General features: G+C 39.1%; 1 protein-coding gene across 3 annotated transcripts in view; it reads right to left on the reverse strand.

Moving 5' to 3' along the window:
- The window catches only part of HMCN1 (hemicentin 1), a 458,239-nt gene extending 432,681 nt beyond the window's left edge, over positions 1-25,558 (reverse strand). For all 3 annotated transcript variants that reach the window (XM_072830872.1, XM_072830871.1, XM_072830874.1), the window contains exon 1: positions 24,927-25,558. In XM_072830872.1, coding sequence (XP_072686973.1) covers positions 24,927-25,200 — 274 coding nt within the window. In that variant the 5' untranslated portion in view covers positions 25,201-25,558. The remainder of the gene's footprint in view (positions 1-24,926) is intronic.
- Between the last annotated feature and the right edge of the window lie 1,049 nt (positions 25,559-26,607).

A 26,607-nucleotide genomic window follows, 5' to 3' on the forward strand; every position in this document is an offset into this window, starting at 1 on the left:
GGAGAACAATTTGGGAAAGGAGGAAGTGGCCAAGAAAGAAAGACCCCTCTGGTTCTAGCATTTGAGCTGAAAACTGAAAACATTCTTGGCATAGAAAAGAGGAAGTGCAAAAAGCCTTGGAATGAGAACGAGCTGAGAATACCAGAACATTCGTAAAAAGCTGGAATTAATGAAAAAGGAGAAGGTTAGGAGAAGAGTACTAAGAGAGATACTCAGGGGCCAGATTGCATAGGGCATCACAGGTGACAGGAAGAAATTCACATTTTATTTAAAATCTATGGGGGGAAAAGGAAAATAAAATAAAATCTAGGGGAAGCTACTGAATGGTTTCTTCTTTTTTTAAAAGATTTTTTTTATTTATTTATTCATGAGAGACAGAGAAAGGGGCGGGGGGGTGGGGAGACACAGGCAGAGGGAGAAGCAGCTCCTTGCAGGGAGCCTGACGTGGGACTTGATCCGGGGTCTCCAGGATCACGCCCTGGACTGAAGGTGGCGCTAAACCACTGAGCCACCAGGACTGCCCTACTGAATGGTTTCTAATGTTATTATTTCCATTTATAAAAGATTACCATGGCTACTATGTGGATAGGGGCAAGATCGGCAGCATGGAACCCAGGTGGAAAGCTACTGCAGAAGCTGACAGAGAGGATGCTGGTAGTGGCGACTACAGTGAGCAGATCCAGACTGCATGTTGAATCAGAAAACACATGTTTAATTAAATTGTGTGGGTGGGTGGGTGGGTGAGTATAGGTGGGTGTGGACATATAAAACTGTTTTACCTAACCATTTAGAATACTGGCAGCAAAAAAAGAGCAACCAAAGGAGAGAAAAATGAAAAGAAATTCAGGGATCCCTGGGTGGTGCAGCGGTTTGGCGCCTGCCTTTGGCCCAGGGTGTGATCCTGGAGACCCAGGATCGAGTCCCACATCGGGCTCCCGGTGCATGGAGCCTGCTTCTCCATCTGCCTGTGTCTCTGCCTCTCTCTCTCTCTCTCTCTCTGTGACTATCATAAATAAATAAAAATTAAAAAAAAACCCTTTCTTAAAAAAAAAAAAAAAGAAAAGAAATTCACATGTATCGGTCTCCTGCTACCTCTATTTATCACACTCTTAATTTTTGAAATTTAGTCCTCACAACAACTGCAAAAGTAAATTTTATTATCACACTTTCTCCCCTTTTTTTTCTGAGATAAAAAAGTGTCTTTATGACCCAGTATCTCCATACGGTTATGAGAAAGGCAAGAGTAAATTCACGATGGCAGAAAAGATGTGCACAGAAAACCTAAAGTCTCTGACTGGAGAATGAATGTTTAAAGAGGAATGGTAAGAAACTGAAATGGCTAAAGCCCTTAACAACTCTCTCTTCTCAGAATTTCACCATGGAAGCCCTACAAAAATCCTGGCTTAAAGTATCTCTCCAGGCTTCACCTCCCAAACCCATTCGTATTGTCTTATTATCTTCCACTGACAAACCTTCATTTGGACAGCTTTTCCGGTCCATCTGATAGATTTGATATTCTAGAAATGCCCAAGCCTTGTGAGTTTGCTGCACAGGAGATAACAACTTTGGTCTGTCTGCTTCCCTCGCGAGTAGCCCATTCACTCCCATTTCCATCTCCCTGGAACCCCATCAGCCCCAGAGAATAATGGGTTTCCGAATCTCCTCCAGTTCTCATCAGGCATGGCTGCCCAGGCCTGCCACAGTCCTCAGACTATTCCTGAACTCCAGGTGTGGTTGTCAGAGCCACTGTGATTTCCTCTGCCAGCTGATAAGGCAATACTTGAGGCTTTACACTCTAGGTTTCCCAGCCTCATCCAGCAATGTCCAAGCAGCACATGATGGTCTCACAGTGGCTAAGGATGAGTTCTAGAGCCTTTACCCCAGCACCGTACCCTGAAGTTTGGCAGCACCCTCCAGTGGAAAACCAATGAAATACAGCCTTAGACAGGTTTTGGCCAGTTGTGATGCTGTTTGGCAGAGAAGCTATAAGGCATCATGAACAACCTCCTGAATTGGCCTTAGGTCAAGGTGCCTGACGCACAGGATGTGCCTTTTTCTAATCTCCACTAAGACATCTGGATTAGGGAAAGCCCTACATTAAAAGGGATACTACAAACTAATAAATCCAGTAATTAAATATTATAATAATTCTACATGCACACATTATAGCATTATGACAAAGAGAGTAAAGACTGATCAAAGTGCAAGGAGAAAAACATAAATCATGAGTGATTTCAACATACCTCCATCTCAAATGGACAGGGCAAGCACATAAAAGTAATCAGAAATATAGATTTGAACAATAGCTTTTTAGCCATATCCTGTAGCACTTAATATGTGCCAGTAACTGTTCTAAACATTTTATATATTAATTAATTTAGCCCTGACAACAATCCCTATAAGAATGTACTATTCTTATCCACAGCCCAGGTTCACAGAACTAGTAAGTAGCAGAGCCAGAACTGAAATTCAGGAAGTCAACTCCAGAACCTGTGTCCCTAACCACCATGTTATACTGCCTCTCTCTCTAATATCTAAACATATTTATCTAAAATATATGTAAAAAATCATATATCCACCACATGTTGCCTGGATGGCTCAGTGGGTTGAGCATCCGACTCTTGATTTTGGCTTAAATCATGATCTCAGCATTGTGGAATCAAGCCCCAAGTCAGGATCTACACTCAGCGTGGAGTCTGCTTGAGGTTCTCCCTCTCTCTCCCCAGCTCTCTCTCTCTCTCTCTCTCTCTAAAATAATAAATAAAAATAAAATCTTTAAAAAATCACATATCCAAAAAGCAGAGAATACTATAGATTTTCAAACACACTCAAATATTTCAAAAGTAATAACTGACCAAACAGGTTCACAAAAGAAGTCTCAATAAATTGTTTTGAATAGAACAGAAAGAAAAAAACAAATGTTCAGAAACTAAAAACCACACTCTTAAATAACAGATGGTTATGCACCAAAAATAATAAAATACCTGGGAATGACATTAATCAAGGAAGTAAAAGATTTATACTCTGAAAACTATAAAACACTGATGAAAGAAATTAAAGACAACATAAACAAATGGAAAGATATTCATTCCATGCACATGAATCAGAAAAACAAATATTGTTAAAATGTTGATACTACCCAAAGTAATCTACAAACTTAATGCAAACCCTATCAAAATACCAACAGAGCTTTTCATAGCACTAGAGTAAATAATCCTAAAATTTGCATTGGAACCACAAAAGACCTCCAAGAGCCAAAATAGTCTTAAAACAAAACAAAACAAAATGAAGTTAGTGATATCACAACTCCAGATTTCAAGTTATACTACAAAGCTGTAGTAATCAAAACAGTATAGTACTGGTACAAAAAAATAGGACATAGATCAATGGAACAGAATAGAAAGCCCAGAAACAAATCCATGATTACACAGTCAATTAATCTTCAACAAAAGAGGCAAGAATATGCAATAGGAAGAAGTCTCATCAACAAATGATGTGAGGAAAACTAAATGGCTATATGCAAAAGAATGAAAGTGGACCACTTTTCCCATCATACACAAAAAATAAACTCAAAATGGATTAAGGACCTAAATGTGAGACCTGAACCCATTTAAATCCTAGAATATAGTACAGATAGTATAGTATCTGTACTATATAGTATAGTATATAGTATATAGTATATAGTATAGTAATTTCTCCAACATTCTTCTGAGGCAAGGGAAATAAAAGCAAAATTAAACTACTAGGACTACATCAAAATAAAAATCTGCGCAGAAAACAATCAACAAAACAAAAAGACAATCTACGAAATTGGACAGGATATTTGCAAATGACATAACTGATAAAGAGTCAGTGCCCAAAATACATTAAAAACGTACACAACTCAACACCCATAAAACAAAGTAATTTTTTTAAAGTGGGCAGATGATATAAACAGACATCTCTCCAAAGAAGACATCTAGATGGCCAAGATACACATGAAAAGATGCTCATCACTTATCATAAGGGAACTGCAAATCAGGGAGAAAAAGGAACTCTTGTGAACCCCTGGTAGGAACACAAACCGGTGCATCCACTATGGAAAACAGTATGGAGGTTCCTAAAACAGTATGGAGGCTCCTAAAAAATTAAATAAAACTGCCCTATGACCCAGTAATCTCACTACTAGGTATTTTCCCAAAGAATATGAAAACATGGGCAGCCCCGGTGGCCCACTGGTTTAGCGCCACCTTCAGCCCAGCGTGTGATCCTGGAGACTCAGGATCCAGTCCCATGTCAGGCTCTCTGCATGGAGCCTGCTTCTCCCTCTGCCTGTGTCTCTACCTCTCTCTGTGTGTGTGTGTGTCTGTCATGAATAAATAAAATCTTTAAAAAAAAAAAGAATATGAAACCACTAACTAAAAAGATATATGCACATCTATGTTTATTGCAGCACTATCAACAATAGCCAAATTATGGAAGCAGCCTAAGTGTCCACTAACTAAAGAATGGATAAAGAGGGTGTATACACACACACACACACACACACACACACAAAATGGAATATTACTCTGCCATAAAAAGAATGAAATCTTGCCATCTGCAACAAAATGGATGGAGCTAAAGAGTATAGTCCTAAGTGAAATAAGTCAGAGAAAGACAAACATCATATGATTTCATCATATGTGAAATTTAAGAAACAAAGCAAATGAACAAAGGGAAAAAAGAGAAAGAGAGAAAGAAACAAACCAAGGTACACTCTTACCTATAAAGAAAACGCTGATGGTTACCAGAGGAGAGGTGAGTGGGGGGATGTATAAAATAAGTGAAGGGATTAAGAATATGCTTATCATGATGAGCACTGTATAATGTATAGAATTGTGGAATCACTATATTGTACATCTGAAATTAATATAACAATCTATGTTAACTACACTGGAATTAAAATTAAAAACTTAATAAAATTAAACGGAAAAAGTTCTCTTTGCAAAGTCCCATTTAAAAAAGACATGGTTAAAGTAGAAATCACAATGGAACTTTAAAAAAGTTATGGCATTGGACAACAATATAAATACAACAGATAAAAATCTCGGAAATGCACCTAAAGTGGTCATAAAAATATAGAAAACATATGAATTAAAGTTAAAAGCCTCAAATATCTGTATCATAAGAAAGGTAAAAATAAACATTTAAATTTAGAAATAAAAAGGGACAACTGAACAAAACTAAGGAAAGTGGAAGCTTAAGAAATAATTAAAATAGGGCCACAAATTGATAAAAATAAGAACAAAAAACTGGAGATGATCAAGAAAACAGAGGCTGTTTCCTTGAAATAGAAAAATTGATCTAAACTGACCATAAGGAAAAGAGAAGGCATAAGTAAATAATACTGGAAATGAAAACTGTGTCATCTGTATACATACAGTATAGTTAAATGTTATTTCATCTTTAACTTGATTATAATTTCAATGGAAAAATCTTAGTTTAACAATCAAATATGATAATTATTTTAGATGAGTTCTTTATGAGGTTTTTATTAGATTTAAAAAGTTACTGCATATCCTACTTTTCTAAGAGCTGTTTCCTTGTTTGATAATGAAAGCATATATAACATTTGATATATATCAAATGAATCTATTGAGATGATCATATGATTCTTCTCCTTTTACCCACTAATATAATAAATTATAATGATTTACTTCTGGTGTGAAACTAATCATTTTCATCCTGGCATAAAAACAACCTAGGCATTACTTAAGTTTCTTTTTATGTATTTCTAGACTGATTTGTTAATATTCATTTGGAATTTTTGCATCTAGACTTATGAGGGAAGTTAACCTATGATTTTTCTTTCTTGTATTTCCTTATTAGTTATTTGGTACAAGGGTTATGCCAATCTCATGAAAAGTGTTCCCGTTTTTCCTACTGCCAGGAAGTAGTTCTGTAAAATTTTGATTATTTTTTCTTGAAAACTTAGTAAAGCTCTCCTGAGAGATAATCCAGGCTTTGTAGGCAAACATTTTACTATGAAGAAAATCTTTTTTCTTTTTTAATGGGAGAATTCTGGACACGGGAAAAAATACAGAGGCAAGAAAAAGCGTGAATATATGAGAAGTGGCAGACTAAGCGGACATGGAAGCCATTCCCCCTACAAAACAGAAATGCTGGATAAAATATAAAGTTTCCTTTTTAATATAACAGCCAGACTTAAGTGATAAAAATAATGAGAAATCTTCTAGTCACCCAAAATAAAAAAGGAACTCAAATCAGAATTAAACTTCTGTTGTCACCATGGCAACAAAAGAGCATATCAGATCCTGATAGAGGGTTTGGCTGCTAAAATTTTAATGTCATATAGGTATAATTTTCTTGGTATCAGCTCTTTTGGATCAGAGAACTACAACAGAGAACTCTGCTTAAATCTCAGCCGCATCAGCAGAACAGGGACCAGGTAAAATTCCTCTCACTAACCTAGAAAATTGGCAAGAAAACTTGGCCATCTATCCAGGTCTCTAACAGGGTGAATAAATCTCCTGAGAGAAACTGAAATCCTAGACCAGAAACATATAAGGGTTAGTAGGAGTGTACTAACTCTATGGTACAAGAATCCAAAGCCAAAAAAATTACCCCACAAAGTAATTTTAAGACGGCAACAAAAGCAAATGTAAACCTCTCTATAAACACCAGTAGTGCACAATCTGGTAGTACACTAGCCTCCCTGCTAAAGATGCATGCACAGTCAACAATTAGCAACCACACAAGGAAACAAATCACAATGAGGGAGAGTCAGTACACCAAATACTTGGAGAGAATTTGTGCCACTGTAAGAAGTAGCAATAACGCAACAATATTAAAAAGACTACAATATTGAAGAATATATGATAAAAATAAAATAGACAAATTTGAAAAAGAACTGAATGAAACTTCTGGAAATAAAAAACTGGTTATTGAAATTGAAAACTTGGGCAGTGGGTGGCTCAGTGCTTGAGTGTCTATCTTTGGCCCAGGTCGTGATCCTGGGGTCCTGGAATCAAGTCCCACATCGGCCTTCCTGGGGGGAGCCTGTTTCTCCCTCTGCCTGTCTCTGTCTCTCTTTCTGTATCTCTAATGAATAAATAAATAAAATCTTTAAAAAATTTATTTAATAAACTGAAACTCAATGGATGATTTAAATAGTGGAGTAGATAGAGATGAAGAGAAGTGTACGCAAAATTTGAGGCAATTACTAAGAATGCACCAAAGAGGAAAAAAAAAAGGAAAATATGAAAGAAAGATAAGGAAGCTTGGTGAACAGAATGAAAAGACCAAAAATATACTTAATAGAATTTTATAAAGAGGACATTATAGAATAAAGAGATGAAGTATTTGAAAGATAAGAACTATTCAAAATTGAATACAAACAAGTCCTCAGGTTGGAGAGGCAAACCAGGTTTCAAGCAGGAAAAACAAAATCAAATCCATGCTGAGACACTTTTAAGGAACTGCAGAAACAAAAAAGCAAAGAGACTATCTTAAAATAATCAGAAAGAAAAGATAGCTTAACCAAAAACGAACAATTAAACTGACAGAAGATTTCTCATCAACAAAAGAAGTCAGAAAACAATAAAAGAATATTCAATGGGCTAAGTTAGATACCAAACCCTATAGTAACTAAACTATTAGTCACAAATTAAGATGCTATACATAAATTCTTAAAAAAAAAAAAAAAAAAGACCAAAAGAATTTCCTACTGCTGAAGGAGATCATGGAAAGGAGGTGACCACAGATTGAAATGCAAGGTGGAGGCTTTTCACCCTCTCCCCATTCTTGGAATGTACATTTGACCCACTGTTCCCACATGAGGAGCTACTTTCAAGGATGAAGCCTTGAGAGAATAATGTGTTATTGAGACCATTAGAACTGTATACACGACTGAACCCCATGAAGGCCTCTACATAAACTCTTAAGATTCTGGGGGTGGGGGGATAGATGTAGAGGACTATTCATCTTGTACTGCCCAAGACAAGCATCATACGCTCCCCTGCTTATTAAACCTACCACCTACCCATCTGGAGTGGCCTCTCTTTCTTTGGTCTTTCCTTGCTTGCTGTGTACAGGGGGCTAGTTCAGAATTTTACCCAGGAAACTCCTGAGATTATCAACTAACATTTATATACAATTTTACATAAAATTTATATAAAATTCCTGGAAGAAATGACTAAAGAATGTAAGGAAATTAAGAAAGAATGGGTAAAAACATGTAAGAATCCAAAATAGAGTGGGAAGCTAGAAGTAACAAGAAGGAAAGAAATTAGTAAACAAGTCAAACCTATACAAATACTGACTATATAAATGAAATGACTCAAATAAAAATAAAAATAAAAAATAAACGAAATGACTCATTAGGGTTCAAAAACAAGATGGATCTAATATACTAGTTAATACTATGGAGGGTAGGAGTAAGATGATTGGAATAAAGCATCCCAATGCCTTTGTTTTACACAGTAGCATAGACACTAACTGAGTTCATTAAGTCAACTAAATTAAGAGTAGTGGTGATAAAAGAGAAATGCAATCTATAATTATCAAACAATAGCATAATAATTCCATTTAATAGCAGGAAAAGGGGGGGAAGGATTAACAAAAATCACAGCAAATATAAAACAAAAAATAAGATAATAAGTCCAAACATATAAATAATCACAATAAAAGTACAAGATGAAACTTGATTATCAAAAATAGTTTGAAAACAAGAGGACAAAAGATATATGTCAAAAATGCCAACCAAATATGAAATAGCATTATGAATACCAAGCAAAATGTATTTACAGGCAAAAGTATTAGAGATAAAGATGACCCCATATTTAATGTTAAAATGGAGAATTTACAAAGAACATAGAATAATCCTGACCCAGTATACCCCTAACAATACATCCTTAAAGCAAAAACTGATTGGAGTTCCAAGGAGAAATTAACAAAACCGCAATCACAGTGGAAAATTTTAATATAATTTATTCAAAAACTGATAGATCAATTGGGCACTAACTATAAAGAGAATATGTGAGTAACATAGTTAACAAGCTTGATCTTATGGACATATACAGAACGTAGCACTCAACAATTAAAGAATTTCTTTCAAGTACACATGGAACATTTACAAAAATTCATCCTTTCACTGAATAACTATGTATTAAGTGCCTTCTATAAGTCAGGGAGCCTTATTTGTGAGGCTCTAGGGAATTCATGCATGAGAATTAAGTCTCCGCCCTCATGGTGTCTATAGTGAGTGGAGGAGATAGACCTCAAATAAATGGATTCACATCATCTCTAATGTTAAGCAGTGCTAAGTTTATTAAAAGAAAAAATAAAGCAGGTTGACAGGACAGAGTTGTATGGGGAGCTATTTTAGATTGGTGGTCAGGGAAGGCCTATCTGAGGAGGTAACTTTGAGCCAGGAGCTTTATGAAGTCATGATATATGCCAATCAAGATTCTGGGGAAAGAAAGAACAGCAATGGTTCTGGAGAGGGTGTGTGCTTGGCTTGTAAGAATTAATAAAAATACCAATATGCTAAAAGTAAATAAGAAGCTCAGAAAGGGGAGTGGGGAATAGTGTGAGCTGCCTTTCATTTTAAAAGCTCCCCTGACAGCTCTGGAGAGAGTAACAGGGAGATCAGTTAAAGTGACTCAGAGTAGAGGGGGTAAGCAGTGGTCAAACTAAAACTTGAAGACAGAGCCAAAAGAATTTGCAGAGTGACTGGAAGTGGAGTATAAAAGAGAGGAGTCCAGGAAGACTCCAAGGGTGTTGTCTGGAACAGCTGTGAGAAAACGGTAGCACCCTTGCTGAGTCGGGGAACATAGGAAAACATGCACGTGGTGTGGAAAGGGGATGCTGATGGATGTGAGATATCTCACATCCCAGCACCTGGGATGTCCCAGTGAATATTTAAGAAGGTGCTGGGTCCTCCTGTTCCACTTCTGCACTGGTGTTGCCTGTGGTCTCTCTGGCTATTTACTGTTGAAATTTCTCAAATTGTCATGGAGAAGACAATGTTGCTTCCTCCAACATAATTAATTCTACAGTCAATAATTCTATCCCTCTAAAGGACTTTTCCAAGGAAAGTGAAGCTAACATTTAGTGAATACCTACTACACTAAGTCCTTTCAAAATACCACCTCCTTTCAACATAAATATCCCCCTCTGTGGAAGGCTGGGTGAGACAATTGTGCACATCTATTCTCAGCTCCACATCCAGTGACATCATGGTGGTAGTTTGAAATTGGCACTGGCAGAGTATTTACAACATGGAAATTGTCAAATGCTATAAATGAAGACCCCTCCCCACCCCCAGCTCCAGAGCCAGTGGTTTACCATTTAACAGCACACTAATGATTATATCCTTATTTTAGACAGAAGGAAACAGGTTCTAAGAGGTCAAAGGACATGTCCAGTTACAGAGCCAAGCCCCAGGTGTTCTGACTCTATGTCAAGTGTTATTTCCTTTGAAAAATCCTCTTGAGGCCTGACTTTATGTCAGGCTTCATACCAAATGTTTTAGTGCATTTTCTCCTCTAATTCTCACAACTCAACAAGGAAGTGTGACTGTTTCTCTCCCTATAATGGTAAGGAGACTAAGGCTTTGAGAACTTAGTAACTTACTAATAATCAAACACTGGTCTATTTGAGTTTAGACTCCATTCACTCAAAATCTATGCAATCCTGTCTAACTATCAAATTTTGCTTTGTCAAGATAAATCAAGTCAACTGTTAATCAAGTCAACTATTATAATGTAGAAGGAGAAAAAAAAAGCAGTGAGGTTATCAAAGGCATAAATTAAGTCCATAAAAAGTACAATAAATGTAAATGGGGATCTCAATGTTGAATGACACTTTTCCAATAATCCAGGAAAATTCTTTGGAAGAGGTGAAATTTTGAAGAATATTTTAATTCTAGAAATGAAAATGTCTGGCACACAGGAGACATTCCAACATAGGGTGTGGCTTAGGAGAAAACTTAAAGGCAAAAGTGTGACCATCTGATCCAGGGGGTGGTGAACATGTTCACCTAAGAAGAGCAGAGAAGGCTCTCTGGGGAATACAAAACAATAGAAATGAGGTTTTCTGTGTGCTCTGGCAAAGGACTTTGAAGTAAAAATAATGAACTAAACAAAAAACAAAACAGACTTCACTTTGAATCTTAAGAATTGATATTCCAGATACTGCAATACTTTTTAGAATCCTGTTCTCTATTGCTTCTTGAAATAATGTATTGTCTCGACTTTCTACCTAGTTTTAAAAAAATTAAAGAATAAAAGCCATCTCATGAATTTATTTCTTTCCATCACCCATAAGTCTCATTTAACCGGCCTCACCCGGTCAGATCTTGGCAAAAACAGCTACCATTGCCCTGAGGCATTTTCAGTGGTAATCAGAGTTCCTTCCAGCCAGCGAACTTCAAGGAACTCCTCCCACCTGCTATAAAACAGTGCTTAAAGGTAAGCTCTCAGAGATTTGGTGCTGTGGAAAAATTGCTCCAATTAGTGCGTTTGAAGTTTCCAAGAAAAGAAACCTAGAGGTATACAAACTCAAATACTTTGGAACACACATGTAATTCTCAGAATTCCTAGCTCCTATATAATTTTCTCCATTTCAAAATTAAATGTCTCAACATCACCAAAAAAAATCAATAATGCTTAATTAAATGTTTTAAGAGTGAATGAATTCAAGTACCAAATGATTCAAGAGTAAAATGCACAGATTTTTTTAAAAATTCAAATTACTTTTAAGGACTTAAACAGTACAACCACTATATTGATGCCTCTCTCCAAAATTTCCATTGAGAATCCCATTCCTATCCAAAAAGGGTTTAGAACTTAGAGTCCATGATACTCCTGATACAAACACTGTTATTAGAAATCTCTAGAACAAACTGACTCGTAAGAGTTAAAGACTTTTGTTTTCTTAATGTTACTTACTGAGTGGTCTCAGTATGGGTTGAATTGTGTCCCAGCAAAATGCATGTTAAAGTCCTATCCCCTAGCACTCCAGAATGTGACCTTATTTGGAAATAAGGTTATAGAAAATGTAGTTAGTTAAGATGAGATCATACAGGAGTAGGGTGGGCCAATAATCCAATATGACTGGTGTCCTTATAAAAAAAGAAATTTGACATAACACACGGGGAGACCACCCTGTGAACATGAAGGCAGAATTCAGTGCATCTACAAGCCAAGGAACACCAAAGATTGCCAGCAAAGCACCAGAAGCTAGGAGGGAGGCATGGAACAGATTCTCTCTCACAGCCCTCAGAAGGAAACAGCCCTGCCAACACCTTGATTTCAGACTTCCAACCTCCAGAACTGTAAGACAATAAATTTCTGTTGTTTAAGCCACCCAGTTTGTGGTACTTTGTTATTGGCAGCCTTAAGCAAACTCACACAGTGGTCCCTTTGCTATGCCTTCTTGGGTACATTCCCACAATCTTACACATTTTTCACAACAAAAGAAAGTGGCAAAAAAAAAAAAAATAACTTATAGAAAGCTATTCTTTTCCAGATTTTGTACATTTTGTGAAAGTTCATGTAATATATGTTTTAGTTGTCTCATATGTAAAACAAAGATAATATCTATCACTCAAGAGTTTTTGTGAGTCTTAAATGAGATAAAGCACGGAATGTATCTAGCTCATTCTCTGGTCTAGTAACCACTCAAAAAACTAAAATGGTAGCTGTTCTTACTAGAAATAAAAATTATGCTACTCGCCTATGTCAATAAGACATGTGAGATGAGATGTTTCCTCTGGAGTCCCTACTAGCCATACTGCGCTCAGAGTTGCCAACAGTTGCTAACTTCATAAGGTTCCAACTCTTCCAGGGTCTGACCTGTATCTTAAATTTATACACAAGCCTCGGTTAGACTTTGCAACCAGCGTATTCACCCTGCTTTATGTCACGATTGTCTGTGGTTGCTGCTTCAAATGCAAAATATTCCTCTTCTCATTAATCTGCTTCCTCTCTTGACCCATTCATTCACCATCCTATGCCCTCACAAATCCCATGACCTTCCAACCCATCTTCCCACAGAACTCTCCATCTACCTCCCACTTTAGCTGAAACAGGGTTGTCCTTGGATGGCACCACCTCCCCAACAGTCCTACTGGGGTCTGCTCATTCTCCAACATCTCAGATACACCAGAGTCAGGAGGTGGGTCAGAATTTTACCCACTCCCAGTTCATTATTTCTCTACTTTCAGAGAAAACATCTGCCATTTTGGGGTGCATGCCACCTCTAACACCCTCTAACCCTCTTCATCATTGTCAACTGTCACCTGGAGACTTCTCAATAATTCATATTAAATAAATATGTGATGCCTGACTATCTTCCTCATCATTCTGAGCTCTGTTATATCTGGGTTACTTTAATAACCACATTCAACTCTGCAGACTCAAGTTCCCTGATCTAATCCCATGATCTTCATTCTAGCCAAATTTCCTTTGCTATTGCAAACTAAATTCTTTGATAGTCACTCTGGCTATTATTCACCAATGACCTCAACTTCTTTGTCATATTGTCCTTCACATGCATCATCTCTACCTTTGTCAGTCCAATATATCTAAATCTGACTCCATGATCTATCACTTCAGTCTCTCTCTTAATCAATATCCTTCTCAGCCATATCCTATTCCTTCAGTCACACCTGCTCAACAAAATCCCAGTCCTGATTCAATGCAATGGTCAACCTCACCAGTTATGCCCAAGCTGCTGAGAGCTGCTAAAGAAATCGCATAGCTAGGCAGTGTTCAAGCATTACAAATTCATCTTCTGAACTATACTTATCCTGAGAAACAATCTATGTGTCCCTAGTCATCTTCTACCTCCAAAATTCTATTATTCTAAAATCCCTTATTTAACCTCTGCCACTTCCCTCCTCTCATCAAATGACTATCTATTCTGTTTCTGTTAAAAAAAAAAAAAGAGTCCATCAGACAATAAGTGACCCAACATCCTGCACCCCCACCTACCAGCTCATCCATGACCATGCCTGTCTGTGATCTGTTTCTCTAAGGAACTGAAGGTCTTCTCCTGCCAACAACCAATCCCTCTACTTTGAATCCTATCCCTTCTTGCTTCCTTAAAGTCCTGGTTTCATAAATTATCTGTTCTCTCTGGCATTTTCCATCTCTTCTACTCTACTGACTCTTGCCCAGCAGTACTTAAACATTCTCTCCTCTTTCCCCTCTCTCTTATATTAAAAAAAAGTGCTTTTCTCAAAACTAAGTCCCAATAACTAACGTTTACTGAGAATTTACTGTGTGCAAAGGGTTGTGCTAAGTTTTAGACATCTATTATTTTAATCCTCACATTCTCACAATTCCGTTACCAAAACTTAAGCACAAAGAAATTAAGATCCTACAACAAGTAAATGATGGAGCCAGGCTTCAGCCCCAAGCATCAGACTCCACAGCCCATGCTTTTAACCACAATGTTATATTTCATGAAATAAAGAGACTACACTTGCTAGCATCATTTTCTTACCCATTTCAGCCTCATAGCTCCACAACACTAATGAACTACCCACCTCAGCCTATGAGTTTAACTTTTATTTTTAGTAACCTTATAAATGGAGAGAATCGACAACTTCTTTCGCTTAAAATTAATAAACTTTTAGATTTTCAAATGCTGCTCCTTCAAGTTTCTCTTCCTATTTTCCTGAACTCTCCTTTCCAGAATCCTTTGTGAATTTCCCTTCTGTCTTGTAAATGCTTGTGTTCTCCATAGCCTATTGTCCTTGTTTTCTCAGTGTACATACTCTCCTTGGATGATCTCATTTATTCCAATGGCTTCAGCTGTCATCTATATAAGTTTCAAGTGGACAGAACAGCTCCTTGGCACTATTCATACTAACACTGACAGTTGGAGATTCTTGAGGAATGATACCTGGAGACAGACAGGCCACCCAAACAGACCCACACAGGGAGACATTTACTTTGTAATATTCACCACCAACCAAGGTCTGGCTCTCAGACTTGCAAACTCAAAAATTTGAACTTGACACTGTCAGAATATTTTAAACACTACAGACTGATGCATAAAACTGGTATGCCAAAGTATGAGTTACCAGTGAGGAATATAACTGTCTAGTGAATCTGATGTATGTACAAGTCTGACCAGCGCATTCTCTCCCCATAAGGAAAGTGCATTGTGTTAAATTATCAGAAGGCTGTTCAGTGAGCATGCAATCAAAACAAGGAGAGTTAATGGTATGATCCAAATATGTAATGACATCATTACATATTTATAAAGATAAACAGTCTATTGCCACAGTTAGAATGTTACTAATGGGTGGATTGGTTATTTAAGTGTAGAATGAGCTAACATTCTGAACCTTAGATAGAACTTGGCAAAAAACTCAGGCAATCCAATTAAAAGCTGGGCAGAGGATCTGAATACACATCTTTCCAAAGAAGACACATACAGATGACCAGCAGGTACATGAAAATATGTTCAACATCACTAGTCATTAGGAAAAGGCAAACCAAAGCTACAGTGAGGTATCATCTCACACCTGTTAGGATGGCCATTATCAAAAAGACAAGAAATAACAAATGTTGACAAAGATATGGAGAAAAGGGAACCCTTGTGTACTGTTGGTGGGAATGTAAACTGGTCCGGCCCCCTACGGAAAACAGTATGCAGATTCCTCAAAAAATTAAAAATAGAGCAACCATAATATCTGGCAATACCACTAGGGTATCTATCTGAAGAAAACAGAAACACTACCTCAAAAAGATATATGGACCCCCATATTCATTGTAGCATTATTCGTAATAGTCAAGATATGGAGACAACCTAAGTATCCATCAATGGATGAGTCCATAAAGGAAGTGTGTGTATATTTACAATGAAATATTATTCAGCCATAAGAAAGAGGGAAATCTTGTCAGTTCCAACAACATGGATGGACCCAGAGGGTATAATGCTAAGTGAAATCAGTCAGACAGGGCAGCCCAGGGGGTTCAGTAGTTTAGCGCCACCTTCAGCCTAGGGGTGATCCTGGAGACCTGGGATCGAGTCCCACATCATGCTCCCTGCATGGAGCCTGCTTCTCCCTCTGTCTGTGTCTCTGCTTCTCTCTCTCTCTCTCTCTTTCTATCTCTCTTTGTCTCTCATGAATGAATAAATAAAATCTTTTTTAAAAAATCAGTCAGACATAGAAAGACAAATATCCTAAGATCTCACTTATACATGGACTTGTAAAACAAAACCAAGCTCATAGATGCAGAAAACAAACTGGTGGTTGCATGGGAGTTGGGGAAGGTGTCAAATGGGTGAAGGGGTTAAAAAATAAGCAAGTAAGTCATGAAGATACAGTGTACAGCATGGTGACTATAGTCAACACTGTATTGCATATTTAAAAGTTGCTGAGCAGTAAAACTTAAAAGTCCTCATGACAAGAGAACAAATTGTTTTAATTAAGTATAGTGACAGATGTTAACTAGACTTATTGTGGTGATCATTTCACAATATAAACAAATAACAAATAATTAGGTTGTACACCTGAAGTTAATGCTATATGTCAATTATACTACAATTAAAGAACTTGGTTGTACTCTCATTTTCATTGTTGATCCCCACCCCCCCGGCCCAACACTTTTGGTTGCAATTTTATTTTAGGCAAGTTAATGTATAAGGAGCTTATTATCAAGACAACCAGCCTAAGATTGACAGTGTCTCTTAAAGTTAACTTTATATACATTTTCTCTTCAATTGCATGCCAATTGCATATTTTAACCTAAACAGTGATTCGGATTTCCTTTTTCCCATGTTCTAAGGGCTAAATCCAGTCCACTGGACTTTCCTAATAGCTCAGAAATCTATAACCTCCCTTCTTATACCCAAGCCATTCAGTATTTCCCCCATGAATTACTGTGATAGCCTCAGATTTCATCTCTCAGCTCTCAGGACACCTTACTCCAATCCATCCAACAGATAAAGATCTAAAATGAAAGCCCAATTATGTCACTCCTCACTTACAATACTCCAGGCTCCATATAGCTTTCGGGATGAAATCCAAACTCCTTAATATTTTGATAAACTGCTTTTACTTGTGTACTTTGTTCAGGTTTCAGCCCAGGCGATACTTCAGAAACCCTGTGGGGACCATCACCTTTTGAATTCTGAATCAGGGGCACTGCTTTGGGCTCACACAGCACCCTATTCTTCTTTCCACTATAAAATGTATCATGGTATATAATATAATATTGCTATTTCTCTTGTTCTTCTCCACATTGACTGTTAACTTCTTGTAAGTTATGTCTCATTATTTTTTCATCAAAAGTACCTACCACAGTCCTTGACAAATAGTAAGAAGTCTATTATTGACTGATGAGTAAGAATAAGTGGATGAATCAATAAATATGATGGCTCATCTTTATATTTTTAAATTCTTTTGCCGGTTTCCCCAGTTAGAAAGCAGTGGTCAGGTGTTCAAGGGACCAGTGTGGCAAAGAACACATGCTTTGTGTAGTGGGATAAATGGAGCAGTCCTTGCCCAAGGAGGTTAATGTCAAGTCAGAGAGAAAGGTAGGTAAGCAAAATTATAAAGACCACTGAGGATGGATATTGTTGGTTTGACCAGAGACAAACCACAAGCAAAACCAAATTCTGATTTACCAACAATCAATTAGAAGGTGCTCCTCAACTTAACAGCAACAACAAAAAATAAAAACAAAAACAACAACAAAAAAAAAACCACCATTCTGTGGGAGTCCAAGAGTTTTTGGTTAGAGAGAAACATCCCTAACACATTTAACATATTGGATTTATCAAAATTTGGTCCTTATATATTTTGGGAGAAAGTTTTCATTGTACATAGAAAAACACCTCTACATATCCTCAAAAAACATCCAGAGACATAGTATCTACTCTCTCGGGTTAAAATATTCTATCACCTTAGGAAATGAAATTATCATCCTCCAGCCAAAATATCTCATTAAATGTTAGTTCATTGCCTTTGGCTGGATTTCTCTTGGACTTTAAAGACCAATCCTTTTCTTCATGAAAATCCTTCTTCCTGTAGAATATGCTAGAAGCAAAAGGAGACTAATAATTTTGTAGCTCTTTTTCCTATACTATCGAACTCAAAACATTTCAATTTGAAATTCAGTTCATATAAATTTGTATAGGTTTTCAAAGTCTAAATGTACAATATTTTCTTTGTAAAAATCTTTTTATTCATTACGGCTTCTGGTGATTATGCTATTGCCTAGAAAAAATATTCCAAGAGAATCTTTTCATAAAAGTCCTTAAGTGCTTTCTTAACACTGTAAATCCTGTGGAAAGAATCATACCAAGTTACTGAAGATTCACAGGTTTTTTACAATGAAACTCTTTAAGTGCAAAGATGAATAACTTTGATATTTCTCCAAATGAATCAAGTCCTTGCTACTTTGAATCTCTTTGCAGTCACTTATCTTTCACCATATTAGTCATTAAAATCACAAACTTTAATAATAACCTACCAAGGCACTAATTTTATAGATAGAGAAACAGAAGTCTGGCAAGGTTAAATGATTTGTTCAAATGACAGATTAAGGAAAAGAAAACAAATCTTCTGTTCCAAATTAGATGTTCTTTCTAATACATTGAATTTGCACTTTGTAAAATACTGGTTGAATCATTTATCAAAACTATTTCAATTTTTGCTTCATGAACAAAGCAACCATTCCAGTAGTTGGAAACAACAATATAATTCCAAAGATTTCCAATTATTTTTCTCCTATTCTCTTTTGAATTCTCGCCAAACAGGCTTTCACATGGGAGCATCACTACACTTCACTATGGTTGTTGAGTCATCAATGACTTCCACATTGCTAAATTGACTAGCCAAATCTCGGTTCTCCTCTTAATTAACCAATTAGTGTTTCTTCCTGAAAATACTTTCCTCTCTTGACTTTTAGGATAATAAATAAATAAACTCTTCTCCTCCCTCACTGACTTTAATTTCTCAGGCTCCTTTGTTGGTTGATCCTCGTCTTTCTGCTGCTATCTCAGGGCAGGGTCCTTTACTATATATATATTATATATATATAAGGGTACCTTTACTATATATATATATATATATATATATATATATATATATATATATATATAGGGTACCTTTACTATTATTCTTTAATCAATCCCTCAGTGGCTCATCTAGACTCACAGCCCTAAATATACACACACACACACACACACACACACACACACACCTCTTTGGATCCCAAATGTATATCTCTGACCCAGACGTCTTCCCTTGAACCTTAATTTCATATATCTAACAGCATTCTTAATATCTTCACTTGGATACCAAAAAACATCTCAAGCTTAATGATATCCAAAAATAAAAGCCTCATCCTCTCAAAATTTTCTTAAATCTGCTTCTTGCTCATTCTTCTCCATCTCAGTAAATGGCTATGCTATGTATGCTTCCACTCACTCAAAACAAATCCTCAGCATCTGCCTTGTCTTCTTTTCCTCACACATCATTAAATCCTTTTGGTTTTAATCTTCAAAATATATACAGAATCCAACTCTTTTCCCAAACTTCCACAGCTACCAACTTCACCAAGATATGCCACCTTTTTGATAAAATAGTCTCCTAAATGATACCATAGTCTCCTACCCTCCCTGTTTCTGCCCTTGCTCTACAATGGAATGATTATGTGGATGCATAAGTCAGATCATGTTACTACTCTGTTCAAAACCCTAAAATGGCTCATATCTCACTCAGAGAAAAGCCAAAGTCACAGTGGCCTAGAGCCCTTTCACCAAGTGTCCCACCAACTTTCTGATCTCACCTCCTAACTTCCCCGTATTCCCCATTGTGCTCTAGATACACTGATCTTTTTCACAGTTCCTTGAACATGTCAGGATACTCTTGCCATGTTCAGAACATTTCATTTATTGTTCCTCTACCTGCAAAAGTCTTTCCTCAGATATCCTCATTGCTCCTTCCCTCCTTCATCTCCTTCAAGTCTTTGTTCAAATGTGACCTTTTCGACTGGGAGCTTCCCTGATCACCATATTTTAAATATCAGCACATTCAACTCACTTCAAACTCCTCATGCTCTTGTTCTGCTTCTAATTTTCTCTAGGCCAATTACCACCAACAAACACACCATATATGTTTTGATTATTTTCTTTATTGCCTGTTTTCCCTCCCAGGAGAATGGAAGCTCTATGAGAGAAGTATTTGTCTGTTTTATTCAGATAACTGTATGCCCAGTGTCTGAAGCAATGCTGGAAACATAACAGGTGAGTGAGTAAGTGAGTGAATGAATGAACGTAGACAGATAAAGATATCCTGGGGGGGTGGGGAAGACAGAGACATAATAAAAGAGAAGAAGGGAATTTTCCTTTATATAAAGTGACTTATTATACATACTGCACCTGTCTTACAGAGAGGAGAATTGGAAAACTGAGTGATAAAAGGAGCTGTAGTTAGAGGAAGACCATTGGCCCTCCTCAAAATCATGTGCTGAGAAAGACGGAAATTTGAGTGTTGTAAAAACCACAGCAAAAAAGAATATGTAAGATTCAACAAGTTTGATAATAAACTAGTGTTGATAAAGATGTGAAGGAATCAAAAAAAAAAAAAAAAGATGTGAAGGAATCAGAACGCTTTTCCATGCTGGTGGGAATGGAACATGGTACAAATGCTTTGGAGACAGTCTGGCAGTTCCTCAATTAAACATAGAGTTACTATGATCCAGCAATTCCACTCCTAGTTGTGGACCCAAGAGAAATGAAAACATACATTCTTCTGTGCTGTGAGCACCCAATTTCATTGTGGGGATGGAGGATTTCCTCACATCACAACAAGCTATTTTCCAACACCACCAGATTCCACAAATTAAGGGTTCAGTTCTACAAGACTGCCCGCCCCTTCCCCCACCCCCCCACCCCCACTTCAGAGGCTAGCTGCAAGTCCAGGCTGTTACCTGTACTTCCAACCAACTGGCTATAAAGCAGAGGTTCCATGACCTCCTTCTTAACTTTGATTAATTTGCTGGAGTGGCTCAAAAAACTCAAGAAACCTACTTACCCACTGGATTATCAGTTTATTATAAAAGAATACAACTCAGGAATAGCCAGATGGAAGAGATGCATGAGGAAAGGTATGTAGAAAGAGGTGTTAAGCTTCCATGCCGTCTTTGAGAGTGCCATTCTCCCCAAATCTCCACATGTGAACCAACCCAAAGCAATACAAACCCTGTCCTCTTGAGGTTTTATGGAGGTTTCATTACATAGTCATGACTAAGTCACTGGCCACTGGCAATTGATTCAACCTCCAACTCCTCTCCCCTCCCCAGAAGTCAGTGATGGGACTAAAAATTCTATCCCTCTAATCACATGGTTGAACCTCTTGGCAACCAGCCTCCATCCATAGGTGGGATCCAAAAGTCATTCCATTAACACAACAAAAGACAATTTCATGGCTCTCATCACTTAGGATATTACAAGGGTTTTAGGAACTCTATGCAAGAAATGGGAATGAAGACCAAATATATATTTATTATAAATTATAACACCACATATATCCACACAGAAATTAGTACATTAATGTTGATAGAAACATGATTCATAAATTCATAATAGCCAAAACCCTAAAGAGCCGTTATGGATTAACAGGTAAGCAAAATGTGGTATATCCACACAATGGAGTACTATTTAGCCATTAAAAGAAATAAAGTACTGACACATGCTATAACATGAATGAACCTTTAAAACATTACGCTAAAGTGAATGAAGTCAGTCAATAAAGACCACATAGTGTAAGCCCGTATTCAGATGAAAGGCCAGAACAGGAAAATCTATAGACCGGAAGTAAATTAGTGCTTGCTAAGTACTGGGAGGATGATGATAGGAAGCTAAGGGAATGATAAGTTAAAGGCACAGGGTTTCTCTTTGAAGTGATGATGTTCCAGACTGCAGTGATGGTTGCACCCGCCTGGGAATAAACTAAAAACCACTGAATTATACATTTTAAATGAAGGATTATATAGGAAGGGAATTATATCTCAATAAAACTGTTAGAAATGAATACAGTAAATATAATTATGGAAGTGAAAAACCCATCTTAACCACAGCCAGCATCAAAACGGTTGGCTTGACTTTTCATGATCCTCATCCTCCCTGATCCTTCCTCCTACCATGGGTGTGTTTTTGGTCCTCTGACACTGGCTTCCTTGCATGCACATTTTCTGAATGATTTTACCACCTCCTTGTTAACTTTTTAGACTTCTACTTCATGTATGTCTGTGTTTTCCATGTGTCTTAATTTTTGCCCCCACCCACAAACATACACCTTGAGCCAAACTGTAATGCAGAAGTCCAAAGCAATCATGTGCAAAGGCCTACAGGCTTTTGTCAAATGCCTTCGAGCATATCTCAGATCTTACCCAGCTTTGAAAAGCTATAGGTAGTCAAGGTTATAATTATTGTATTAAAGTCCACATACTTCTCTCCATGTCAGTTGTAGCACCCAATCATAAAGATAGGTGTTAGGAGCATGAAAAACCATCACAAGTAAAACAGCCAGCCATAAAATGTCATAGTCAGAAGTGAACTTTAGAGATGCTCAAATCCAATTCTCTCATTTCATAATTGAGGAAAGAGGTAAATTGACTTCTCTAATGTCACTCAGTAAAACAGCCAATCCCCATTCAAGGCTCTTTGTGTCATTCCATGCTGATCACCAATCAAAAGTACAAGAGAATCAAAAACTCTTAATGATTATACACACCATATACACAAACACACAAATATCACACAAAGATGATATTATAATCCAGTAAAGTGAATCAGCAAAGTAAATTAAAGGCTATTAGTATGTTTTAATTTGTATCTCTCTATCTTCAAAAATATTTAAATAGCCTTAGAAAATATAAACACTTGGCCACTTCTCTCTACTTTGAATCACAATAATGTTAATTCTGCTGAATTATACATGCAATTAACTTTATGGAACCAATTTAATCATTTTCTCATATTATTTCAAAAAAGCTATAGCGTGCCAAGTTTTCCCCACTTTGAAACATGATTGCTAAACTATAGGAAAGTCAACTACAGCATACTTTCCCATTTGGTAACAATTGGAAAGCAGCACACCACAATACAATTTATTCCAATAATTTTTCATATCACATCAAAATATCATGATGATCTAGTTTCCATTTATGACTTGGGGTGATTTTTGAGTTGTTTGCAGCAACGTCATTTCATAAGAGTCTTTTGGAGAAAAGTGAATTGTGATGTTAATTAGAGACAACAATTTTTACTTTACTTTTTAGCCAACTTCAGCTATATCCCCATAGAAGTAACATATTTAAGCTATTCCAAAACAGCAAAAGTCTTGAACTGCATCGCAACTGGCATCTTGACATTTAATAAGTCGAAACATAACACATGAGGTGTCTTACTAAGACAGTAAAACAGTAAATGACCATTTAATTCTTTATTCAAATATACAGAACATTTCATGTTTAATCAATATAGAAAAACCTACCTTACTCTTCTATATGACCCCCAAAAGTAGGATAAGTTCTTATTTTCTTTTAAAGATTTTATTTATTTATCCATGAGAGACTCAGAGAGAGAGAGACAGAGACAGAGAGAGGCAGAGAGAGAAGCAGGCTCCATGCAGGGAGCCCAACGTGGGACTCGACCCCTGGTCTCCAGGATCACACCCTGGGCTGAAGGCGGCGCTAAACCGCTGAGCCACCAGGGCTGCCCAAATTCTTATTTTCAACATCTGAAGAACAACAACCAAAAATCCCAGAAAGTTCTATTTCCCTCTTAATTTCTCCCCCATGCCACTTTTTTAAGAAAGCTGGAACCTGCCACATTTAAGACCTAGCAATCATCTCAACTCATATGCTTATCAAAATGCACAAAGCAAGAATTTGAGATGCTCAATATCAAGCTCCCATTGTGAAGAGGTTGAGTCAAGGTCTTTTGGGTGAAGAGAGAGACTTTCAAACCAGGAAAAATGTGGGAGAACAGTGGGGGAGGACCGTTAAGAAACCACTGCTTTATTTCTTCAACTGGGCAGGGACTTGCGCTAATGAAACTCAGGTGGATGTCAGACGGCAAAAGCCCCAGGGCTCCCCCTGCAAAGCTGCCCTCAGCAATGACAGTGAGGGGCTCCTCTGAGCCTCCAGAAAGGTGCCACTAGAAATAGAAACTGAGATAAAGTAAATAGGATCCTATAACAGCGGAGCAACTGAAACCCATGACTTTAGGGGGGAAAGTACAGTTATTTTGCTTTGACTACCTTTAAAGAGTACCCACAACCAAATTACATGCATCTCTACTAGATGAGACATGGACACAATGTTTCTGCCCATCTGTGAACCTACCTAGTGATGACTTGGGGCAAAGATGCATAGATTCAGTTAAGAAATGAATGGCTTCTCTCTTATTTTCATCTCCTCGGTTCCACTAGTAATTACTCACAAGCTCCCCAGTGTCTCACACAACAGGTTTTTCTTCCCTCTCTAATGTGAGCGTTATCCTGAGTGTGCTCTCAAGCGGGATGTTAGTTAGCCGAGAGCAGCGCTGCTGGATGCCCATGTCCAAGTCTGCCTTCATAATTAAGCATTCTTTAGCTCTAAAATTTAAAAAGCCAATGAACTCCAATTTCCACGTCCTTGCTCAGGACTCCGGGTTCTGGTTTTTGCTGTAATTCCACACTTCCAGGTTTAGGGACCACTGCACAAGACCTGAGTAGGAATCGGGGAGCAAAGAGAGATGCCAAGTGCAACTCTTTGTTACAATGGCTTTCAGCTACACATTTAAAAATAAATAAATAAATAAATAAAAAATAAAAAGTTCGGAAACTTCCCAACCCTGAAATAATTCCTTAGCATAAGACATAATGAGAAAGAACACAGACACAAAGAATAAATCGTTAGTTCCCTTACCTGGATCATGGAAAGGCACCAAAGCAAAGTTGAAAAGTGGTCTCTTAGGTCTTTTCAGAGACGTCTCCAAAATTTTGGAAGCCCCTTCGATCACCTGAACCAAATCATCATACATGGAACCAGTCACATCAAACACAAAAGCCAAGGTGGAGGCCCCCTCGGGAATTTCCCCGGCCCCGGGCTCGGGCTCGGACTGGGGGCTTGCATCGTGAGCTAGGGAGGAATAAAGAAGAGCAAACAGGAATACGGTGGGGACAATGTCCCGGGAGATCATGGTCTTTTCTTTCCTTTTTTTTTTTTTTTTTTTTTCCTTTTTTTTCTTTTTTTTTTCCCTGGGCGCCTGAGTGCAGGGCTCAGCCCTCCTCAACAACACGCAGGGGGTCTCCTCTCCGAGCAACTCATGAGGCTCTCGAACGCTCTCTCCGACCTAGCGAAAGTTTGGAGGCGACAGTCCGCTGGGGACCGGCACCAACGCCGAAGCCCTGCAGGGGCCGACGGGCGGAGAGGCGGCAGCTTTTGTCTGGACGCAGCTTCCTCCGGGACGGCTAGGTGCCCGCGGGCCGCGCGCGGCGTGTCGCTCCGAGCCGGCAGCGCGCCCGGCCCATGCCCCGGGGGCCGCTCCGAGCCCTGCGGCGCCGCGCCCAGTCCCGCCGCCCGCGCCGCCCCCGCCGCCCGCGCCCGCGCCCGCGCCCTCGCCCTCGCCGCCGCCGCCGCCGCCGGAGCCAGCCACTCCGGCTCCCAACTTTCCACTGTGCGCCGCTCGCTCGGGAGCGCGGAGGGAAGCCCGGCGCGGCCTCGCCTCCTGATTGGCCAGCGGCGCCCCCCGCCCGCCCTCCTCGGCGCTGGAGCCCCCCCTCCGGGAGGGCGACTCCTCTCTCCCCCCTGTAGGGTCAGCTCGGAACCCGGGAAGCGCCCCGGGTGTCAGCTCCGCTCCCGCCCCGCCCCCGCCCGCGCTGCTCCCCACCTACGGCACCCACCCCCCCGTGCGAACAATGGCTTTCAAGAACGTGTGGCAAAGCCCCACGCTGCGGGGACTCCACACCAAGTACACAAAGGGAATCTTGCTTTTCTACTGTGTGCAGCGCTGCTGCACACACCTCTCTCCTGATCTCCCCACCCCCCACCCCCAGAAGCCCAGCCTGCAGCCTCCCAGCCTGCAGCTCCCAGCCTGCAGCCTCCCAGCCTCCCAGCCTCCCAGCCTCCCAGCCTGCAGCCTCCCAGCCTCCAGCCTCCCAGCCTGCAGCCTCCCAGCCTCCCAGCCTGCAGCCTCCTAGCCTGCAGCCTCCCAGCCTCCCAGCCTCCAGCCTCCCAGCCTCCCAGCCTCCTAGCCTGCAGCCTCCCAGCCTGCAGCCTCCCAGCCTCCCAGCCTGCAGCCTCCCAGCCTCCAGCCTCCCAGCCTGCAGCCTCCCAGCCTCCCAGCCTCCAGCCTCCCAGCCTGCAGCCTCCCAGCCTCCCAGCCCGCAGCTCAGCCCAGCCGGGAGGGGGAGCTGGGAATGTCTCTCCCGGCTGCAGCCTCTCGCTGTCACTCTTTGATCTCCTCGGGGACTGCAGCGGGAGGAAGGAGAAAGCTGCAAGGGCCAGACGCGGGAAGAAAAGGAAAGGGGCTGGGGGGGGGGGGGGGCGGGGAGTGAGAGACTCGACGGGGACCGGGGAGCCACCGACTGTCGTGAGGAAAGGTGGT

Source organism: Canis lupus, chromosome 6 (assembly GCF_048164855.1).
Source record: "Canis lupus baileyi chromosome 6, mCanLup2.hap1, whole genome shotgun sequence".
Lineage (NCBI taxonomy): Eukaryota > Metazoa > Chordata > Mammalia > Carnivora > Canidae > Canis > Canis lupus.